A 20,438-nucleotide genomic window follows, 5' to 3' on the forward strand; every position below is an offset into this window, starting at 1 on the left:
TGATGTGGATGCAAAAAAGGCAAATTGTATTTTGGGCTACATTAATACAAGCATTACTTCCAAATAATGTGAAGTGCCAATTCCCCTCTGCTCAACACTGGTTAGGTCTCATCTTGAGTACTACATCCAGAAAGATGCAGCCAGACTAGAAAAGGTTCCATGGAGGGAAACAAAGATGATCATGGAATCGAAGCCCTGTGAAGAGAGAATGAAATAATTGGGCATGTTTAACTTTGAGAAGACTAAAAGGAGATATAATGTCCAACAAGTACTTGAAAAACTATCATGGGAGTGGGCAGGACCTTTCCTCAGAGTGCAGGACATAAAATTACATGGGTTCATTTTACAAGCAGCCAAATACCAGCTGAACATTAGGGGAAAATCCCAGTAGAGCAAAGGAACCAATTACATCAAGTTATCATGGGCTGTCTCACACTGGAGGCATTCAGGATGCAGCTGGACACCCACCTGTTTAGGAATGCTCTGAATCCAGTGTTGGGTAGGGGGTTGGACCTGATGGCCTTATTGGCCCCATCTAGTTCTATGATTCTAGCATGGCAATGCAATTCAGCTGGGGAATTCCAAGAAAAGCTTCAGAATGGAAAACTTGTTGTGTGCTATTATTTCAGGTACAGAAAATTAAGCATACCTAACACAACATCACACACTGATCACAGTTCAGGCCTCTACTTCTGCAGGAATAAATATTGAAGGGCAGATTTGCCAACTCAATTTCATGTTCTCTGGAAATCAGACTCCACCAGACTTTCAAAAGTGAGATAATTGTTTCCTTTGCCAACTTACCTGACCTTTGCGCTACCTACAGGAGAAGCAAAGTATCTTTCTCTGTAACCAGCAAGGAAATGGAGCCAACTGGTAAAGGAAAGACACCGAACAGTCCAAGCCACTATATTCTCTAGCTGCTAAGATCTTACAAGTTCAAGCACTGCACAAGATAAAAGCAGCCCTGCTGGATCAGACCAAAGGTCCATGTAGTCCAGCACTCTGTTCAGAGTGGACAACCAACTGCAGCAACATCTTCCTGTTCAAGTTCCCCAGCAACCAGTATATACTACCTATGACCTTCCATAAGGCTTTCAGGACTAATGGCAACTGATAGCCTTATTTGCCACAAATTATCCAAAGTTCTTTTAAAGCCATCAAATTGCATTAGTGGATTTCAATAACTTAATAATGCACTGTATGAAGATGTATTTCCTGTTGACTGTCCTGGATCTCTCACCAATCAGCTTCATGGTATGACCTCAGGTTCTAATATTATGAGACATCTCCTACCTCCCAGTCATCATGCCTAGGGATACCATGCTGCAGTTTCAGATGTAGGGAGATGATAAGAGATACTGAATTTAGAGGCCAATTCTAGTGTTATGCTCTAGGTCTGTTAACATTTGTTTTTAATAAACAGGGTCACTCAAGATCAATATATCTTCCCTTCCAAAGAGATGTTCACAATTCCTATAGTGCTTCAGGACTACAGAGCCAACAGTCATTCTCCACTCTCCCAAGAAAACAGTGTGAATAGCAGACTGTCCAAGCTGCTCTTCAGAAAAAGAAATGATTCCAAGAAAGAAAAACAGATAACTTTTTTATTACAATCCATGGGCCAAATTCCAGAGACAACTGGTTCACTTCAGCTCTTTCACAGCCAAACCTAAAGAGAAAAGGAAATAAAGAAGCGGAAGAACTGTCAAGGGATTGATTGTTCTCCCATTACTTCTAGTTTTAACAGGCAAACACTCAAGAGTTATTCACTAAATCCCAGACAAAGATTGTTGAGGCTTGTCAGCAGTCTCCTGTGGGAGTGCACAACAGCATGATCTGCAACCAGGTGGCTTACCCAGGGCTTTTCATGCATGTACTGCTAGCATGCCTTTGCATGAAATGTCACTGAGCATCCAAAGTGCCCATGTCGTTCTTCACATAGGCTGAGCTTTTTAGGTCAGTGCTTATACAATTGCTCAGAACTTCACTCATGTTATAACCTTGGTGAATGCTTACTTCTCATTCTTCCCTGATTTTGGCTTCAAGGGTCTCTCATTTGAAACATCTTCTGAAGTTCATACCAAATACCAGTTTCCATTCTTATTAGTCACTGCTGTATGGGCTTCACCTACTCCAAAACAACTGTTTTGGTGGCCTGTTATCGGGTCTTTTTAAAGCTGTTGACATTAGCTTAAGTTGCACCAAACTGATTTAAAATGTATTTTATTTTTAAAGATGTATATCATGCCTCTATTAAAAACCTGACTGTAATACAAACCAAAGCAGTAAAATCTGAATCTAAAGCTTGCTTTTATGTGCATAAGAACAAAGTATGGAAATATTTATGCTTGTCAACCAAACATCACAAATAAAGCCACAATGCTAGCTAAGCTGAGCAATTAGGTTCCTTGATGTCAAAGCAATACTTTACTACTTCCACAGAAATTAATGGGAGCTGAATGTGTTTGGCTAGGCAGTACCCTTATTTACTATGTTTTGGAAGATTTCCAGTACATTCCTAACATAAATTTTTATGCAAGTTTTTCAACTGCGTGGTGGCCTTTCAGCTTCAGGCTTTTCCAGATGGTACAGATTATAGCACCATGATCAGGGTAGTTCCAGTTATCCTACAACATCTCTTAGCGGGAAGGATATAGGATAGGTAAAGCATGTACTGCACCACTTGCCATCTAACTGGGACAGCAAATACTGCCAGGAGAACCAGATTGTTATTGTCTGCTACTGAGTAGAATGGGGATTCCTCTTCTTGATAGCCTCCAGGGACAGGACTACAAAGGAAGCCTTTACAGACCCTTCCCTGGCCTATGGGGTTCCATCATGACCTCTGAACTGTTTGCTATGCACATGGAAGCACCGGAGATGACACCAAATGCCAATGCCAGAATGACATTACACAGATGATACGAACTTTTCTATCTTTTTTTCCAGAGAGGCCACAGGCTATAATGGATTGGATAGTATTAGACAGAGAAGAGCTGTTCCTGGTTTGTGGAGCACATTCAGGATCCCAGATCTACTTTGGTTTGGATGGGATGGCACCTCTTGGAAAAATGGGTTCATAGTTTTGTAGTTCTCATCAAGCACCTTTTTCCAGTTTAAGCTGGTGTCACTTACATCTGCTCCATATTGAGCACAGTAACAGATGGCTTTATATGTTACACCTATATGACTGCAATGGGCTCTGCACAGAGGTGTCTTTGAAGAGTGTGTTGAGAAACTACAATTTGCTGAATCAGTTTAACAGTTGCTCTATATAGTGACTGTCTGCATTCTGTACTGAAACAGCCACACTGGCTCCCGTTTTGTTTCTCAACCCAATTCAAAGTGCTAGAGTTAACCCTTAAAGTCCTCTTTGGTTTGGAATAAGAACATCTACAAAGACTGTACAAATCTGTGTTCCCCTGCCATGGAAACCACATCAGATGCTCTCCTGTTTGTGGCAACTTTCTCAGAAAACAGCCTAAGAAGAAGGCCCTTTCAGTGACTACACCCAGGATCTGTAGCATCCCCCACCCAACAAGGTGTATTTCAGGCTGCCAAACCTGCACCACTGCCTGCTGCAAGATAGTCAAAGCCTTGTTTTTTAGACATTCTTTGGGACCATAAATTGAGTATACCCTTTTGGACATGGTTTTAATTGCTCATATTTTGCTCTGATGTTTTAAAGTTATGTGACTGCATTTAGGATATTGTTAAACTGTTTGAAACACTGTGAAGTAATTATAACTGCTATTACTTAGCTTGGGCTTTCTGAGGACATGCAGCTATGAATGTGTTAATCAAATGATCCCAAGCTAGCTTGCCTGTAATCACATAATTCTGTAGTGCGTAAGGTACACAAACTGTATGTTCAAAGATTCTGGATTATGCTTTTAGGTAATACAAAGGCTCTACTTTATTGCAAACCAGCATGTTTTAACTGGTATTAACTACGAATTAGCATGTATGCTTTTTCAGGAAATTATATATGAAAGTCATTCAATGGGAAAACAGATTTGAATCAATTATTGTATTTTTCGCTCTATAAGACACACTTTTTCCCCCCTCAAAAGGGGAAATGTCTGTGCGTCTTATAGAGTGAATGTGTGCGTGCCCGATGCCCGGGACGCTGCCAGCCCGCCTGCACCACATGGCACCACCTGGCTGGCACGCGCTCAGTGCGCCCTGCTCCGCGCCCCCCCTCTGGCACAGGTGAGAGCTGTGCCGCTCAGGGGGAGAGGTGCAGAGGAGCCGTGGGCTTTAACCCGCCGGCCACACAGAGAGACAGAGTGCTCACTCCCACCGCCCGGGAAGACCTGCCGTCACTGCCCGGAAGACCACCACCAGCATGCTGCCGGCCCCACATGGCACCACCTGGCTGGCACGCGCTCGGCGCGCCCTGCTCCGCCCCCCTCCTCCAGCGCAGGTGAGAGCTGTTAATCACAGGTCAGTGTGTGTTTTCAAATGGCAACCTGTCTTTTAATGAAGCCCATGGGGAAGTGATGGGGAATGTGCCTGTGATTATCAGGAAGCTTTCCATGGATCAGTTATCTGTTAGTTGATCAGACACATTTTTTTTTAGGATCAGTGGATATTTGAACAGCACTACCTTCGTGTAAGAAGTTTATTCTTCAAAGGCTACTTAGTCTACTGTGCATTTTACCATACAATATCTCATTTTGTCAGAAGTTTTTTTCTATTATTTACTAGTAGGGCAGTGTGGACATTACTGGCTTTTTTAGATTTGTTATTGAATTGTCTGCAGCAGCTCTTGTATAACTGGTGTAGATTGTGGATTCCTTCAATAATTCCACTAATAAGAAAGTGATGTCAGTGATTGTGAGCAACAGAGCTTCATAAATTCTGACTCTAGTGATGATGAGTTCTATGGGTTCAACGAAAACTAGAAGAGTACTCGAACTTTAAAGTCTCCCTTTTGTTAATGACAGTGATAACGGTTCTTAATGCCACTGTTGACTGCTGTTCACTTTACAAGGTTGAAATACGGTATTACTGTATTCTGTTATAGTTTAGTAAACCATTTGATTCAGAATATTTTTTTTCTTGTTTTCCTCCTCTAAAAACTAGGTGCATCTTATGGTCAGGTGCGTCTTATAGAGCAAAAAATACGGTAAGTATTTTTCTTGCTGGTTTAAAACAATTAGCTCCCAAAGTTATACTGAAATTCTGCATGGTTTTAAAACTCTGTGTTAACAGAATGGAATAAATGAAAGATTAGATTTATTTCTCTTCAAACAGGCAGAAAAGTCTAAACTATTGACAGTACTTGTTGGGGGCATGCTGGGATCTTTACGACCCTTTACTGTCCAAGCAATAGCTAGGACTGCTCATTTTTGAATGGTTAAACTAGCAACCTCTGAAAAAGAGTTATATGATGGCCCAAATCAATTAATCTCTATGCACTCTGAGGACACTATAGTGCTGGGCATAGAAGTGTAGAGGTCCACATGTCAGAGATTATGTTCCCACTGTATTTGCTTTTTTGCAAGTAGCTTCACATACAACTGGCAAGTTTTTGAGACTCAGCCAGTGTTCTAGAAGCATACAGGAGGAAACATTCACCTAGCCACTTAACAAATAGGACTTTTCCATATATGACACAGCAAAATGCCCCCCACCTTGTTCTGTTGCATAAAACTGCAGATATAAAAAGAGCATGTGAAATATAAACAAAGAGGAAGTATAAAAGGATTGAGAGGTTACACTTATACTGCCCATCTATGTGACCCCTATTTCTTTTCATGGTTCAGTTACCTGGTGGCAGAGACTGTTTCAATTTTTCAGCCTTTTCCTTGTCTGTGATGACCAGTGTATAAAGATACCGGCTGCAGCGCACCTTGAACTTCACGTTATCTTTGTTTTTCTTGATTTTGACAGCTGCAATGCAATATGGCAATCAGCATTACATAGTTATTTCAAGAAACAGGCTGTCCAGAAAAACAATACGATCATCAGCTAGTATGAAACAACCTTCTTCTGAATCAAGACATTTGATTAAATCCTGCTTTATCTTGTGGTGGACAGCTATTACAGACAAGTGACACTGCAACTGTTTTGCCATTACTTTTTGTTCCCATGAAAGTGTCCCCTTTCTCCAATGCACATCACTGTATAAATCTTGAAATGAAATATTTTATCAGGGAAAAACTTTTTTAAAGACTCATACACAAAGCCAAGCTAACCAAATTCAATTGGCTGCTGTATTATCTTGTACTCTATACATTTCTACATGATATCGACATCTTTACACATTACACCTTTAATTTACATTTCATATGTTTATGCAAATCTATACAAATTTTTATCTCCTTGTTATAACAAAGAATGCCCTAGGATTCCATAGAATATAATCTGAGCTCTACCCTCTTTCTGGCTCCCCACATGGGAGTAAATATTGTACACAGCATTTTCTCAGCAGACCAGAGTGTCTTCAGCAGCTGCTGTAGTGAAGCAAAGCCAATGAACACTGCCACAAAGGTATGTGGCATTTGAATGCACCACTCATGACAATTCTGTTATTTAATGAATTGTTCAGTGCCATCAGAGCAGATTTGTTATATCTCATGGTTTTGTAGGATTAGTCTGTTTTCTGGGGTGGTCAGTTCCAGATACTTTGGCCTGAAATTCCCTTCAGTCCTAGCCAGCATACACAATGGTGATACATGATGGAAGTTGTAGGCCAAAACATTGGGAGAGCCACCAGTTAACCATCCCTGTTTGTACGTATCTTTTCAAATAATGCCTTCAACCAAATACATGCTTATTTTCAAACTGGGCTTATAGTGGCTGTTTTATAGAAAAGCTGAAATAAACAGCTAAAGTTAATGTGCATGTGGGTGTAACTTTTTGTATGAGTAGAAAAATTTTTGATACTATCTAGTGAGAATGACCCTGGGTGAGAAAATAAAACTTCAGCATAACAGAATTAAAACAATGTGTTCTGTGGCACTCAAGAAAGTAGTTCCTTTCCTTATATTGCTTCAGATTTCTAACACAGAAGGTACAGCACAGACCCTGCCTATTTACAGAACAGTTTTTATTACTTAGGAAAATCATAAATTTGAAATGCTCTAGTGTAGAAGACATTAACTGCATTTACAGGTTGGAATTTAACTGTCTGGACAATGTTTGATACGAATGCACTGGTTATACTCAAACTAAATCATTGCAGTACTCTCCAGAGAGGCTGACCTTGAAGACAGTTGAGAAATTCCAGCTGGTACAAAACAGGGCTACCAGGATGCTAGTAGTAGAAAGAGATCAGCTCACACCACACCGGTTAACAATGTGTTTCCAGGCTAGATTCAGGGAGCTGACCTTTAAAACCCCAATTGCCTAGTACCTATTTACCAAAAGGACCACCTTTGACCATATGAGCCTGAGTATGAATATCACCTTAAGTGCCACTCTCAGGTCCCTCATTAAATTAGACCAATTGATAAGTATCAAAAATAGCCTGTTTTGCAGCAGTAGCAAGACTCTGAATTCCATCTTTGGTGGAATCCATCAAGGCTTTTTTCTGTACCTTTCCCCCCTCGCTTCCAGTTGGATTTATATGCTTCACTGTATGGTAACTAGTTCACCCATTCTGCATTTCCTACGTGAATTTTAAATATTGGTTTTATTGCTGCAATTTGAAGCCGTGGTAAAAAGGTTTGTGTAAAACCAGATGGGGATTTTTCTGTTATAAACTGTTTGTTGCTACAATAAAAGCTTGCGTTAAGACACAGTCTTATGACTTAAGTTTGAAGTGCCATTAGCTTTGTCACAAAGAACCCTGGTACTTGTTAAAAATTGTTATATTTAGCATGCCCCACCCCATCCTGGTTAAAAAAAGCCCTGCTCTTTTGAAAGGATATAGCCACCTATAATGCACAAATATTATCCCTCCACCCCAAGCTAACATATCCATGTCTCTAAGACAGGGTGGGTACAATCATGACAAAATTATGTTATAAATCTACTTTTATTATTTATTTATTTATTTGGGAGACTTCTATGCTGCCCCATTCACCGACACCTCGGGGCGGCTCACATTCATAAATAAACTTCCATAGAATAATATAAATTAACAGTATAAATTAAGTCGCCCTGGCCAAAGAATAAAATGAATAAATACCATTAACAGTTAAAATGACATTTGAATAAAAAAGTCTTCGCCTGGCGCCGAAAAACAAATAACGATGGTGCCAGGCGGAGCTCTCTGGGGAGCGCATGCCATAGATTGGGCACCACCGCAGAGAAAGTGGGCACCACCGCAGAGAAAGCCCTCCTCCAAGTATTCACCCTCCTAATTTCCTTCACAGAGGGCTCCCGGAAAAGGTCCTTTCCCGCAGATCTCGGGGGATGGGCGGGCATATATGGATGTAAGCACTCCTTCAGGTAACCAGGACCCAAGCCGTTTAAGGCTTTATAGGTCATCACCAACACCTTGAATTGGGCCCAGACTTCAATGGGAAGCCAGTGAAGCTGACGGAGGACTGGAGTCATGTGAACATAATGCCCAGTCCCCGTCAGCAGCCTGGCAGCTCTATTCTGAACCAATTGAAGTATCCGGACCGTCTTCAAGGGTAGCCCCACATAGAGCACGTTACAGAAGTCAAGGCAGGAAGTCACCAGCGCATGTGTCAATGTCGCCAGGCAGTTGTACTCCAGGTAGGGGCACAACTGATGGATCAGCCAAAGCTGAAAGAAAGCGCTCCTCGCCACCGCTGTCACCTGAGCTTCTAGACACAGCTCTGGGTCAAGGAGCACTCCCAAGCTGCGAACCTTGCCCGTAAGTGGGAGTGCAACCCCATTCAGGACTAGGTTCAATTCACCCTCCCCGAAGCCCGATCCACCAACCAACAGGACCTCCGTCTTGTCTGGGTTGAGTTTCAGTTTATTGGCCCTCATCCAGCCCATTACCTCAGCCAGGCACCAGTTCAGCACAGCCATTGCCTCACCTGGACTGGTGGAAAATGAGAGGTAGAGCTGGGTATCATCAGCATACTGATGATTCCGCAGCCCACACCTCCTAATTACCTCTCCTAGTGGTTTCATGTAGACATTAAACAGCAAAGGGGACAAAATGGACCCCTGCGGTACTCCATGGCATAGCTGCCATGGCGCAGAGCCATAGTCCCCCAGCACCACCTTCTGGAATCGGCCATTGAGATAGGAGCGGAACCACTGCAAAGCAGTGCCTCCAACCCCCAATCCCGCTAGCCTATCCAGAAGGATACCATGGTCAGTGGTATCAAAAGCCGCTGAGAGGTCCAGAAGAACCAACAGGGACACACTCCCCGTCCTTCTCCCTGCACAGGTCATCGTACAGGGTGACCAAGGCAGATTCAGTACCGTACCCTGGTCTGAAGCCGGACTGAAATGGGTCCAGATAATCAGTTTCATCCAAGAGTGCTTGGAGTTGTCCCGCCACCACCCGCCCCAACACCTTGCCCAGAAATGGGATGTTGGCCACTGGTCTATAATTAGTGGCCATCTCTGGATCCAGTGATGCTTTCTTCAGGACCGGTCGGACTACCGCCTCCTTTAAAGGGGCAGGCACTCGACCCTCCCTCAGAGAAGCGTTAACCACTTCCAAGATCCAGATCCCAATCCCGTGCTTGGCGTTATTAACCAAGATGGGCAAGGGTCCAATAGGCAAGTGGTGGGGCATACTCGTCCAAGCACCTTGTCCACATCATCAGGCCGCTATAACTGAAATTCATCAATTAATTTTGGACCAGACGGCAACATTGGTATCTCCCCAGAAGCCTCTGAATCACTAGTAGAGTCTAGCTCATGACGAATCTGAGCGATTTTCTCCCTGAAATGCTTGGCAAAGTCGTCACAGCAGGCCTTCGAGGGTGGAACCAGATCTTTCTTAGGGTCAGGGCGGACCAGGCATTGTACCACTCGAAAAAGCTCGGCCGGATGGCATTTTGAGGAGGCAATGGAAACGGAAAAGAATTTCTTTTTTGCCGCCCTCACCGCCACAGCATAGGCCCGATAATGGGCTCTTAAGTGTGTTCGGTCAGATTCATCCCATGATCTCCTCCACGGGAGGGGATTTTATGTATAATACCAAGTTGGTGGGCAAAATAATGATTTCAGGGACTGTAGGATACTATTGACATCCCTTTCAGAAGTGGAGGGAAAGGGGAAGATCCATTGAACTTTTCCCTTTACCAGCAAGCAGCAGCTCTGCCGCCCTAATATTTGTAAGGATGAAATGGAGAAAGAGTCAAACTGAAGGATTCTTGGGTACTTTTTTTTTTTTAAGGATAAAACCTGCTCCCCCAGCTGATGAACCTTCCTCTCCCACTCCTCTCACAAAATATTGCTCTGTACCTTTGCATAAAAGCTTGACTTTCACTATGACTGAAAAGGAGTTTTTATACCCAGAGAGCGCATTGAATTAAATTATTCCAGGCAGGTATTATTCCTGAATACCTGTTCATGATATTCTTCCTCAGCCCCCACATTATATACAAACCCATCACAGATCCATCATATGTTAAACTATGGGTTATTTGAGTGTTGTTTCCTGCTCCAACAAGTCATATTGACTGAATTCGGCAGGCAGATGATCAGAAAAATGGTGCCTAGGATACACTGTGGCCTTTTTAACTTGCAGTGAGCATGTGAATAGGCCTAGTATGAACACATAACTATGGCTCAGCCTTTTGCATTTCCTTCCTACTCCCCTTCAAAAGCATGCTAGGTAAATACTCAAATATATAAAAAAATGTTAACTACACAAACTCCTTGGGCTTAGATGTTTTGTCTACTTTTGGGACAGTAACACATGACAGTTCATCATAAGAAATGGCTCCCACAATGAACAACATACAACTTTCAGTCCAATAAAGCCCTATCTGCTTTAAAATTTGAGTGGGAAAGAGAATTATGGTTTCACCGCAATCTGACTAAGCAATATAAGTCAGACAGCTTCAGCTACTGGGAGGTAAATAATATGGGCCAGAAAATAAAAATTCCACTGACTTGCTAAAGTGTAAAACCCATTGTTACAAGCACACTGTTTTCTGTGAAATAGGCTTTGTACCAGAGCAGCAGATGATATGAAGGACCAAAAGATAAGAATGTGCAATATTGTTGGTATTAAAAACATTAACTGGAATACAGGAGGTATCCAAGACTGAAACCCCTTGGGACCAATATCAAGTAATACAAATAAAGCAAAAGCTGTAAGTTATTACTTACACTTCGCATCTTTCCTTCTAGCTGTCAGTAGAAAATCTTTGATCTCTTCGATTTTGCGAGGCTGAAATATGCGGAAGAAATAGCCCTTAAATGCAAGTGTGATGGGTTGCACAACTCTAAGGCATACTTGACTTCCAGTTCTACAGCCTTATCAACCTTTCCTTTGGTGCTGAACCTTACCTCATAATCCAGGGAACACACAGCTTGCAAATGACATTAACTAATTTCTAGCTAGGTTTCCCCCTTCTGGGCAAGCCCACTCAATCACCTTTTCATCCCAAAGGGAATACAGGAAAGGTTACTGGTTGAGTGCTGCCTAAAGGTGTGCTGCGCATCTTCAACAGCATTGACTTCCATCAGCCTTTCCTGAGAGAAGAGCTGACTGGCAGCATGCTGGGTTGAGTGCCAATACATGAAGCAACCTGTGTTTACAAAAGAGATGCTTCCCAACTCAACCCTGCCAAAACTTCCCCAAGATGATGGCTTTTTAAATATTGGATAGGCACCTCCATTTGCAGGTGAGCAGAGTATCATCAAGCAATTGTTCTAACCTCTCCATGCCGATTACTACTCCAGGAGCTTTGGTCATACAACTACCAAATAGCCCACTAGCCTTACATCCAACCTTAGAGCTTGTCAAGTTCAGACTGCCACTGATGAGAAAGTCTGCTTAGCTTTGCAGCTGGGGAGAAACTGGCTACTCATGTTTCCAGAGAACATCAAAACACTTATGGGTAGAAGATTCTCTGGTGCTTGTTCTGCACCCTAGAGATCCCTCTCTATATATTTTAAGGAATTCTCCAGACCTCGAATTTGGAAGATTAGAGAAAAGGTCCTTCAAATTGTAATTAAGTGCACATATAAAGCATTTCCTTCATGGACTTCTTGGAGATTTCCCAGAAGGACATAGCTAGCCAATGTTAGAATAAGCTGCTGGGGTGAGGGCTCTAATCCAGTAGGGGCTCCAAACGCTTGTACTCAGCACCCCTCTTCCTGCATACACGAATACATTTTGCTTCTCCATATTTGCAGCAATGTAAATCGCAAAACAAGTTTTCCCCGCTCCTACCAAGAAGGAAAGGCCCACCTCCCCCCCCCCTTAATGCGCCATACTTCCTAAACCGCCACCTGAACCCAAGTGCACCCTCAAATGGAAACATGCCCAGGAGAATTTTCGCTTCCACTCACCATGGTGACGGTTCAGGCGACGGGTGCCTGCAGAAAAGAAATCAAAATGGCAGATTCGCGGGAAAACGAGGGGGGACGACGCAAGCCGAGCAGCTTTTCCCACTGAATCCCTCCTCTGCCCCCCAAGCCCACGCGTTATGTCCCGCGCTTCCCACCGTTCCTCCTTTATCCCCTTACCACCTCCCCTTCACCGCCGGCAGCACGGATGGCGCCAGATGGAAACCACCACTTACCGAGACGATCAACGCAGCACCCCAGCGCCCGGGAGAGAAAAAGAACAAGCACTTCCGCATCCGGGTAATTTAACCCGGCCGGGTGTAAGAGCAACGGAAGCCTAATAGGGTCGTAAAGTTGAAGGCCGGTAAACCGCCCTAATTTAGAATGGGAATAATGTTTCTAGTCGAAGACTAATTTAACTTATCACTCCCAGCGTTTCATTCGATCTGCATTGTTAATTGGTACTCATTCATATAAATAGTTTCATGCTGTGTTCGTGTTGCCAACGATGGTTTTGTATTAAAGGTAAAAAAATGGTTACTTCGTATAGTGCTATATTAGCTCCTATGTATTCGTAGCTCGCTCCTGTACTTGACTGTATGGAATTCTTGCATGAAGTAATCTCCATACTCTGAAGGCATAACTTGATATCTATCTAGCAAAGGAGAAAAGTTCTACAATTCCCGCATCCCTCCAAACAGTGCCCGGAGGAATGCTGGGAATTGTAGGCCGCTCGCGCGCCCCCCCCCCCCCGGTCTAAACACTTACCGGATTGAGGTCTCATATATTCTGATAGTTATATATTGAGAAAAATTTGAAAGTTCGTTAGTCAGCTTACAGTGGGGAGAGTGAATGCTGGAGAGGTGCATGGCTGATTTCAGCGCTCCCCCCCTCCGCTAAATACACCCCCCCCCCGCTTCCTCGATGGTGTTGCCGGTGCTTGTTTGCTTTCCTTCCCTTTGGGGCCAGCTGACAGTAGGCATGATTATTAGTAGAGCTGTCCTTAACGCTCGCTCATGGAGCAGCCCACTCTCTCAGAGAGGGTAGCAAAACAAGTAAGGAAGAGAAGCAGGACCAGGAGATGAGCAGTGTGGCAGACATCTGAAAATACAAAACATTGGGCTTGATCCTGCTTCACAGCACTCTCTCTCTTGCTTTCTTTTTTCTGGGAACAATGGATCACAACCGACAATATTATAGACATGATTACAACATTTATTATTTTAAAAGTTCCTACATTATACATTTTAACATAAGTTTCAAAAGCATTAAAAAGTATGTGTTTGTGTTAGTTTTTTTTTTTTTGCAGAAACACATTGTCACCACCCTTATGCCACTAATTGACTGTGAGTAAAAATTGTTAGAGAGTGGGCCTGTCACTCGCTCATTACAGACTGTTCAAATAGATTTGTCTAACTCTGAGGAGTGGGGCGAGGACTTTGCATTTTCAAGGTGATCTAGTGAAGTTTCTCAGGCAGATCATGAGAACTGTCCTGCTTTGGAAAGGGATAAAAGATTTTCAGGATGGGAGTGGGAGCAGGTGCAAGACCTAGTCCTTGACCCCATAAAGAGGCCATGGAAGAAAGGAGCTGCTCAGTTAGAGGGCTTTTGCTGTTCCTACCAGCTTGCTCTCAAGCAGCAAGAGTCACTCTGAAGGTAGAGCCAGAAGCTTTACTGAAAAGGATGGACAGAGGGGAAGGTTCCACTTAGGATTCCACTCTTTTACATCAGCAGATGCTTCTTCCTCAACTTTAATAGAAGGCTATGCTGAGGTCACACTGTTCTGTAATCTGTTGCACTTCAATAAAAGAACTGCATTTCAAAAGAGTGCCTTGACTTTGCTAACCAGAAGCAAAGAAGGAAGGGACCAACTCATGACAAAATCAACTTATCTGTGCAAGTCTACTAGCAAAACATTTTCCCATCAATTTCTAATTTTGGATTTCAATACAAGGCCAATTTAGCATGCAAATATAGTCTCTAGTTACTGTAACTGTGGGAAGAACCCTAACTGTTTTAATTTGTTGAGAGCCTAATGCCAACCATTTGGAAGGAAGATCCAGACAAAAAATCCCAGAACTGACTAAAATGCAGAAGATTAAAATTCAGTATAACAGATACAAAGCAAAATCCAGAAAGCCAAACCTACCTTTCATGATGTAATGTTGCAACCTTTTCAAGGATATGCACATGCAGAAGAAATATGAAACAAAGAATTGAAGTTTTGAAAAATGTTTTATATCTATTTTTTTCAAGTTTCACTACATGAAATGACTCAGAGGAAAAGTATTCCTAGGTAAGGAATAAAATCCAGGCATCCAGGAATCGGAGGTCTCTGAGGAGTCACCAATGCTACCGTCTGGTCCAAAATTATTGGAAGAATTTCAATTATTGCGGCCCGATGATGTGGACAAGGTGCTTGGACGAGTACGTCCCACCACTTGCCTATTGGATCCTTGCCCGTCTTGGTTAATAAATAACTCCAAGCACGGGATTGGGACCTGGATCTTGGAAGTGGTTAACGCTTCTCTGAGGGAGGGTCGAGTGCCTGCCCCTTTAAAGGAGGTGGTAATACGACCCTTCCTGAAGAAAGCGTCACTGGATCCAGAGATGGCCACTAACTATAGACCTGTGGCCAACATCCCGTTTCTGGGCAAGGTGTTGGAGCGAGTGGTGGCGGGACAACTCCAAGCACTCTTGGATGAAACTGATTATCTGGATCCTTTTCAGTCCGGCTTCAGACCCGGGTACAGTACTGAATCTGCCTTGGTCGCCCTGTACGATGACCTGTGCAGGGAGAAGGACAGGGGGAGTACATCCCTGTTGGTTCTTCTGGACCTCTCGGCGGCTTTCGATACCATCGACCATGGTATCCTTCTGGATAGACTTGCGGGATTGGGGGTTGGAGGCACTGCTCTGCAGTGGTTCCGCTCCTATCTCAACAGTCGATTCCAGAAGGTAGTGCTGGGGAACCATGTCTCTACGTCATGGCAACTATGCCATGGAGTACCACAGGGCTCCATTCTATCCCCTCTGCTATTTAACATCTATATGAAACCGCTGGGAGAGGTCATCAGGAGGTGTGGGCTGCGGAATCATCAATACGCTGATGATACCCAGCTTTACCTCTCGTTCTCCACTAATCCAGGTGAGGCAGTGGCTGTGCTGAACCGGTGCTTGGCCGAGGTAAGGGAATGGATGAGGGCAAATAAACTGAAACTCAACCCAGACAAGACGGAGGTCCTGTTGGTTGGCGGATCGGGTTTCGGAGAGGGTGGATTTGACCTGGTCCTGAATGGTGCAACACTCCCTCTTAGGGATAAGGTCCGCAGCCTAGGAGTACTCCTCGACCCAGAGCTTTCTTTGGAAGCTCAGGTGACAGCGGTGGCGAGGAACGCCTTCCTTCAGCTTCGGCTGATTAATCAGCTGCGCCCCTACCTGGAGTACGACTGCCTGGCGACGGTGACACACGCGCTGGTGACTTCCCGCCTAGACTTCTGTAACGCGCTTTACGTGGGGCTGCCCCTGAAGACAGTCCGAACACTTCAATTGGTGCAACATAGAGCGGCCAGGTTGCTGACGGGGACGGGGCGTTATGCTCACATGACTCCAGTCCTCCGTCAGCTTCACTGGCTTCCCATTGAAGCCCGGGCCCAATTCAAGGTGTTGATTATGACCTATAAAGCCCTAAACGGCTTGGGTCCTGGCTACCTGAACGAGCGCTTACGTCCGTATATGCCCGACTGCCCTTTGAGATCTGCGGGAGAGTCCCTTCTCCGGGAACCCTCCATGAAAGATATTAGGAGACTAAGTACTCAGAGGAGGGCTTTCTCTGCAGTGGCACCCAACCTATGGAATTCACTCCCCAAAGAGGTCCGCCTGGCACCGTCGTTACTGGTTTTTCGGCGCCAGGTAAAGACCTTTTTATTTAAACATCATTTGAATTGTTAAAACATATGATCTGGCCAGGGCAACTTCTTCTCCCTTCTCTTTCTCCTCCTATATTTTTATTTACTTAAGTTATACTGATAATCTTAATCTTATATTTGTAAACCAATGTATTTTTTGTATTTTGTATTTAATGGTAATTTATTATGTGCTATTGTATTTCATTGTATTTTATCGTGTTGTAAGCCGCCCCGAGGTTTCGGCAAGGGGCGGCATAGAAATGTTATAATCATCATCATCATCATCATCATCATCATCATCATCATTAAAGTTGCCAATCAGCTAATTAAGTATTTAATAGACAATCTTCAATTAGAATCAATTCAGACTTTGCCTGTTTAATAGAATAGCCAAAGATATTCAACAAGCCTGAAGTGCCTGATCCTGCCTAATCTTGGAAGCTAAGCAGGGTCAGGCCTGGGCAGAAGTGGGATGGGTGACCTGTGTGTATGATTCTATGATTATTGCTGTCAACTGCCTAGAGAGCTTTGGCTATGGGCAGTATAAAAATGTAATAATAAAAAAATGTAATAATAATAATGTCATCAAAGCTGGAGTAGATGTTTGCAGTACAAAATAGTAAAATCAACTGTATAAAGAATAATTTTACACAGATGTGCACAAAGCTATTAATGCTATTTTTCTGTCTACTAATACACCCCAGGTTCCAAATATAAATATCAAGCAAGCAAATGGACACCCCTGTCTGATATCTCTCTGAAATAAAAAGGCACCCCCCGTAAAAGGACATAAGTCACAACTGTAGCTCTAGAAGTTGAGTTTATCAGGAAAGCCAAAATCAGTCAATTAATTTTCAGTATCCAAAGAAACAGCAGCAGCCTTATCTCTTCTATCTTAGTCCAAGGGCACAGTCCTATGCTCTGCATCCTCAGTGCTTGCAAGCCTCTGAACCTGGAGGCTTATAGGCACCCTATACCAGTCACAGCAGCCATGATCTCCAGTAGATAAAATGTCAGGGAGGGCGAGGGAAGAAGCCGGGAACCCTGATAGGAATTGGCAGAGGTCTGCAGCCCCAGCCTCCTCTCCCCTCCCTTCTTCAAGGCCCAGTTGCCACTGCAGGGTGAGAGGCCAGTTCTTTCTAGCTGGCGGTGGGCAGGGAGTGGCTGGGCAGGGGCTTGGCTTTCAGAGTCCCAGCGTGAAGATCACAGATCTCACAGCCAGGACTCCAAATAATTCTATGGCTTTCTAGACAATGTTGGGAGGCCATAAGATTGTGCCCTAAAGCTGGAAAAATCCACAACAGATCTAAGATTATTGACTCCCTGCCTATGTTGGATAAATCCCACCTATGCGATTGAAACAATGTTGTAATAACTTGTTACAATCTGTCAGCCACAATTGCAGTTAATGTATGTATTAATGTTTAATATACATTAAGTAACAAAATAATGTGACCCCTGGCAGGTTTAGGAAGCCCTGTAAAATAAGAATTGTTTAATGATGAAGAAAGGGAACCTCGCTCAAAAATATAATTATAAAGGCATTACAGTTTTTGAACTAAGAGATTAGAAAATGGAAACCCATCTGGACCTGGAGAATTCCCATTATTCAAGTTGGTAATTGGTTTCATAATTCCTTCCACACACAAAGGAGCATAAGAAGTGCCTTTGGAAGGAATCTAAATATGGAAGATGGAGGGTGCAGTCCTATCAGCCCCTTGGTAAATACTTATAACTCTCCGAAGTCAACAGCTTATAAGCACCCAGTGGTAGGAACAAGCACAGTAACAATCTTTACCTCTCCTGTGCTCTCTCTACATTTTAACTGTTTTCAGCCACCTAGATTTAGTGCTGGGAAGGGGGAGGGAAGGAGGCTGAGTGTCAGCTGGAATTGGGGGAAATCTACGGCCCCAGCCTCCTCCCCTCCCTGCCACACACCACGCCCCCCGCCCCCCGCAGCCCAGTTCAGATCTTGGCAGGGGGAATGGACTGTTGCCAAACTCAGCCAGTCAACAGCCAGGACAAACCGTGGGTGGACCCCAGACCTCAAGCCATACGGAGCCTGAGACGAGACTTAGAGCTAAAAGCAGTTTTATTCTAGTGCACTGTTAGAATAAATGGAGACAAAGGAGAGAAGCTTCCCAAATCAGAGTCTCAGAAGGGGTACAGAGAACATACATTATATACCCTACGTCAGGGGTCCTCAAACTTTTGAACAGGGGGCCAGTTGAAAGGTGCCAGTGATGGGCACGGGCTGCCAAGGTGGTGTGAGCGGGGGGGCGCCCATGCAGCAAGGCAGGGGCAGACGTACGCAGAGATCCTTTCCTCCGAGCAAGTCCAAAATGATCTCGTTGCGAGCAAGTTGGCACCTCGCCATGCACGGCAAGTCCAAAACCTCTATGGTGGGCCAGATAAATGGGCATGGTGGGCCGGATCCGGCCCGTGGGCCGTAGTTTGAGGACCCATGCCCTACGTCATAAACATGTTGTCCAGATACAAAGTCAATTCATTCCCCCATTATTCTTTGTTCTGTTTGTTAGTTTACAGAATACTCTTTATTTATCCGAAGACTCCGCTTCTCATGTGCCCACTGATTATCTCTAACCTATTCATACCCACTTTATGTTTCTTACCTAATAGTAATTTATAATGCATTTTGCTACTTTTATTGAGATTCCAACCGGTCCCAGGTGCCAAGGATTCTTCTCACTTGCCCTCTTTGACATCCAGTTAGTTGTCCTGTCCCAGGAGTTCACACAGGTTTCACTATTCTCCATCCCCCCCCCCCCCGGCACCCCCTTCCTCCAGGACAGGAAATACAACATGCCTGTGGCTCTCTGGCTAAGTGGTTTCCTTGGGTTAGCCTAAGTGGGGTGAGAGAGTGCATTCTAGGTAACAGGACTGTGTGCTCAGTTCTCAGAGTCCCAGATCTGAGATTTAGGATGATGGAGCTGGGACTACAAAGAACTCACTGGCCTTCCAGATGCTTTCAGCAGAACATTGGATTGCTATTCAGTATGAGGGGGGGAAACGGGTATCTGTTTCTCGCTCTGATGTTTTGCCACTTTAACTATATAAATCAGATTAAAATGTTAAAAATGCTAAATGTATATCAGTGGGAGAGAATGATAGCCTATAATTCTCATCGTTAATAGCCGAAATAACATCGTGATGTTTCTTCAATCTTACTGGAATGTTTACCACTTCCCTAACATGCCTGTTGTGAACAGGTTAAAGCAAATTCTGTTTGCTGTGGAAATTCATGATTCAGCACATATTTAACTTGCTTCAATTCCTGACAGATTTGTGCAGTTAGGGAAATGGTGCCATGAGTTATGAGAGACTGCATTTTCTTATTACTCTTATTAGTTATTAATTTTTGTGTTTTCCAAATATAATTCCTAGAAGAAGCTCTGACCATCATTTATCCCCATGTAAAACCTTTACTAACCTCCTTCTCAGTAGCACAAGAGTCAAGAGTGCCTAATTAACTTTAAAATACTCAAAATACATGAAGTACTTGAGGAGCTCAACAGAAATCTGTTTTTTTTAAACACTTCATCATTAAGAAGAGAAGCAGTAAGTGCCAGAGACCCAGGGGCCTTGACAAATCTGAAAATTACAAATCTAAGCAAACTGGGGCATGCTCTGAGATTATCAACATATCAGTCTTACAGAATTTTATTTGCCATAGCAAAGATGCAAAAACTAGTCTAATTGCAAGCAATTTTGATGCACCAATAAACTAGAAGAGTAGTCTCTATTGCCAAGATGCAACCTTCTCTAAGCGTAAGCTTCATCACTATCTGCCTCTTAGGTGTGGATGTGTCTAAACTCTCCTTAAAGTATTTCTCAATAATCAGACAGTCGTAAGTGATATCAACCAATCTGCCCACACAATCACAGAACATATTCAGGGGGTCAGTATTAGGTGTGAACATAGAAATTACAGCAATCCTTTTTTTGAAATACAGCCTAGCCATAATCATAAAGTGACTACCAGGATCTATAAGCACCTGTTGAATTTAAAAAGATAGCTTATGAATTAAAATTGCAGCTTGTTTAAACTGTGTCAAGGTGTCCATCACATAGACTTCACTAAACCATTTTTTTCTC

The 20,438-nt window shown here is 43.5% G+C and overlaps 1 protein-coding gene across 1 annotated transcript; it reads right to left on the reverse strand.

The window, feature by feature from the left end:
- Positions 1-1,593: 1,593 nt before the first annotated feature.
- Positions 1,594-12,736, reverse strand: RPL38 (ribosomal protein L38). Its single transcript, XM_044418987.1, has 5 exons — positions 12,651-12,736; positions 12,418-12,444; positions 11,230-11,290; positions 5,779-5,901; positions 1,594-1,672 (listed from the first exon to the last, which is right to left on the reverse strand). The coding sequence occupies exons 2-5, from the start codon at positions 12,418-12,420 to the stop codon at positions 1,647-1,649; spliced, it is 213 nt and encodes a 70-aa protein (XP_044274922.1). The 5' UTR covers positions 12,421-12,444; positions 12,651-12,736; the 3' UTR covers positions 1,594-1,646.
- Positions 12,737-20,438: the final 7,702 nt, after the last annotated feature.

Source organism: Varanus komodoensis, unplaced genomic scaffold (genome assembly GCF_004798865.1).
Source record: "Varanus komodoensis strain SLA01 unplaced genomic scaffold, ASM479886v1 scaffold96, whole genome shotgun sequence".
NCBI lineage: Eukaryota > Metazoa > Chordata > Lepidosauria > Squamata > Varanidae > Varanus > Varanus komodoensis.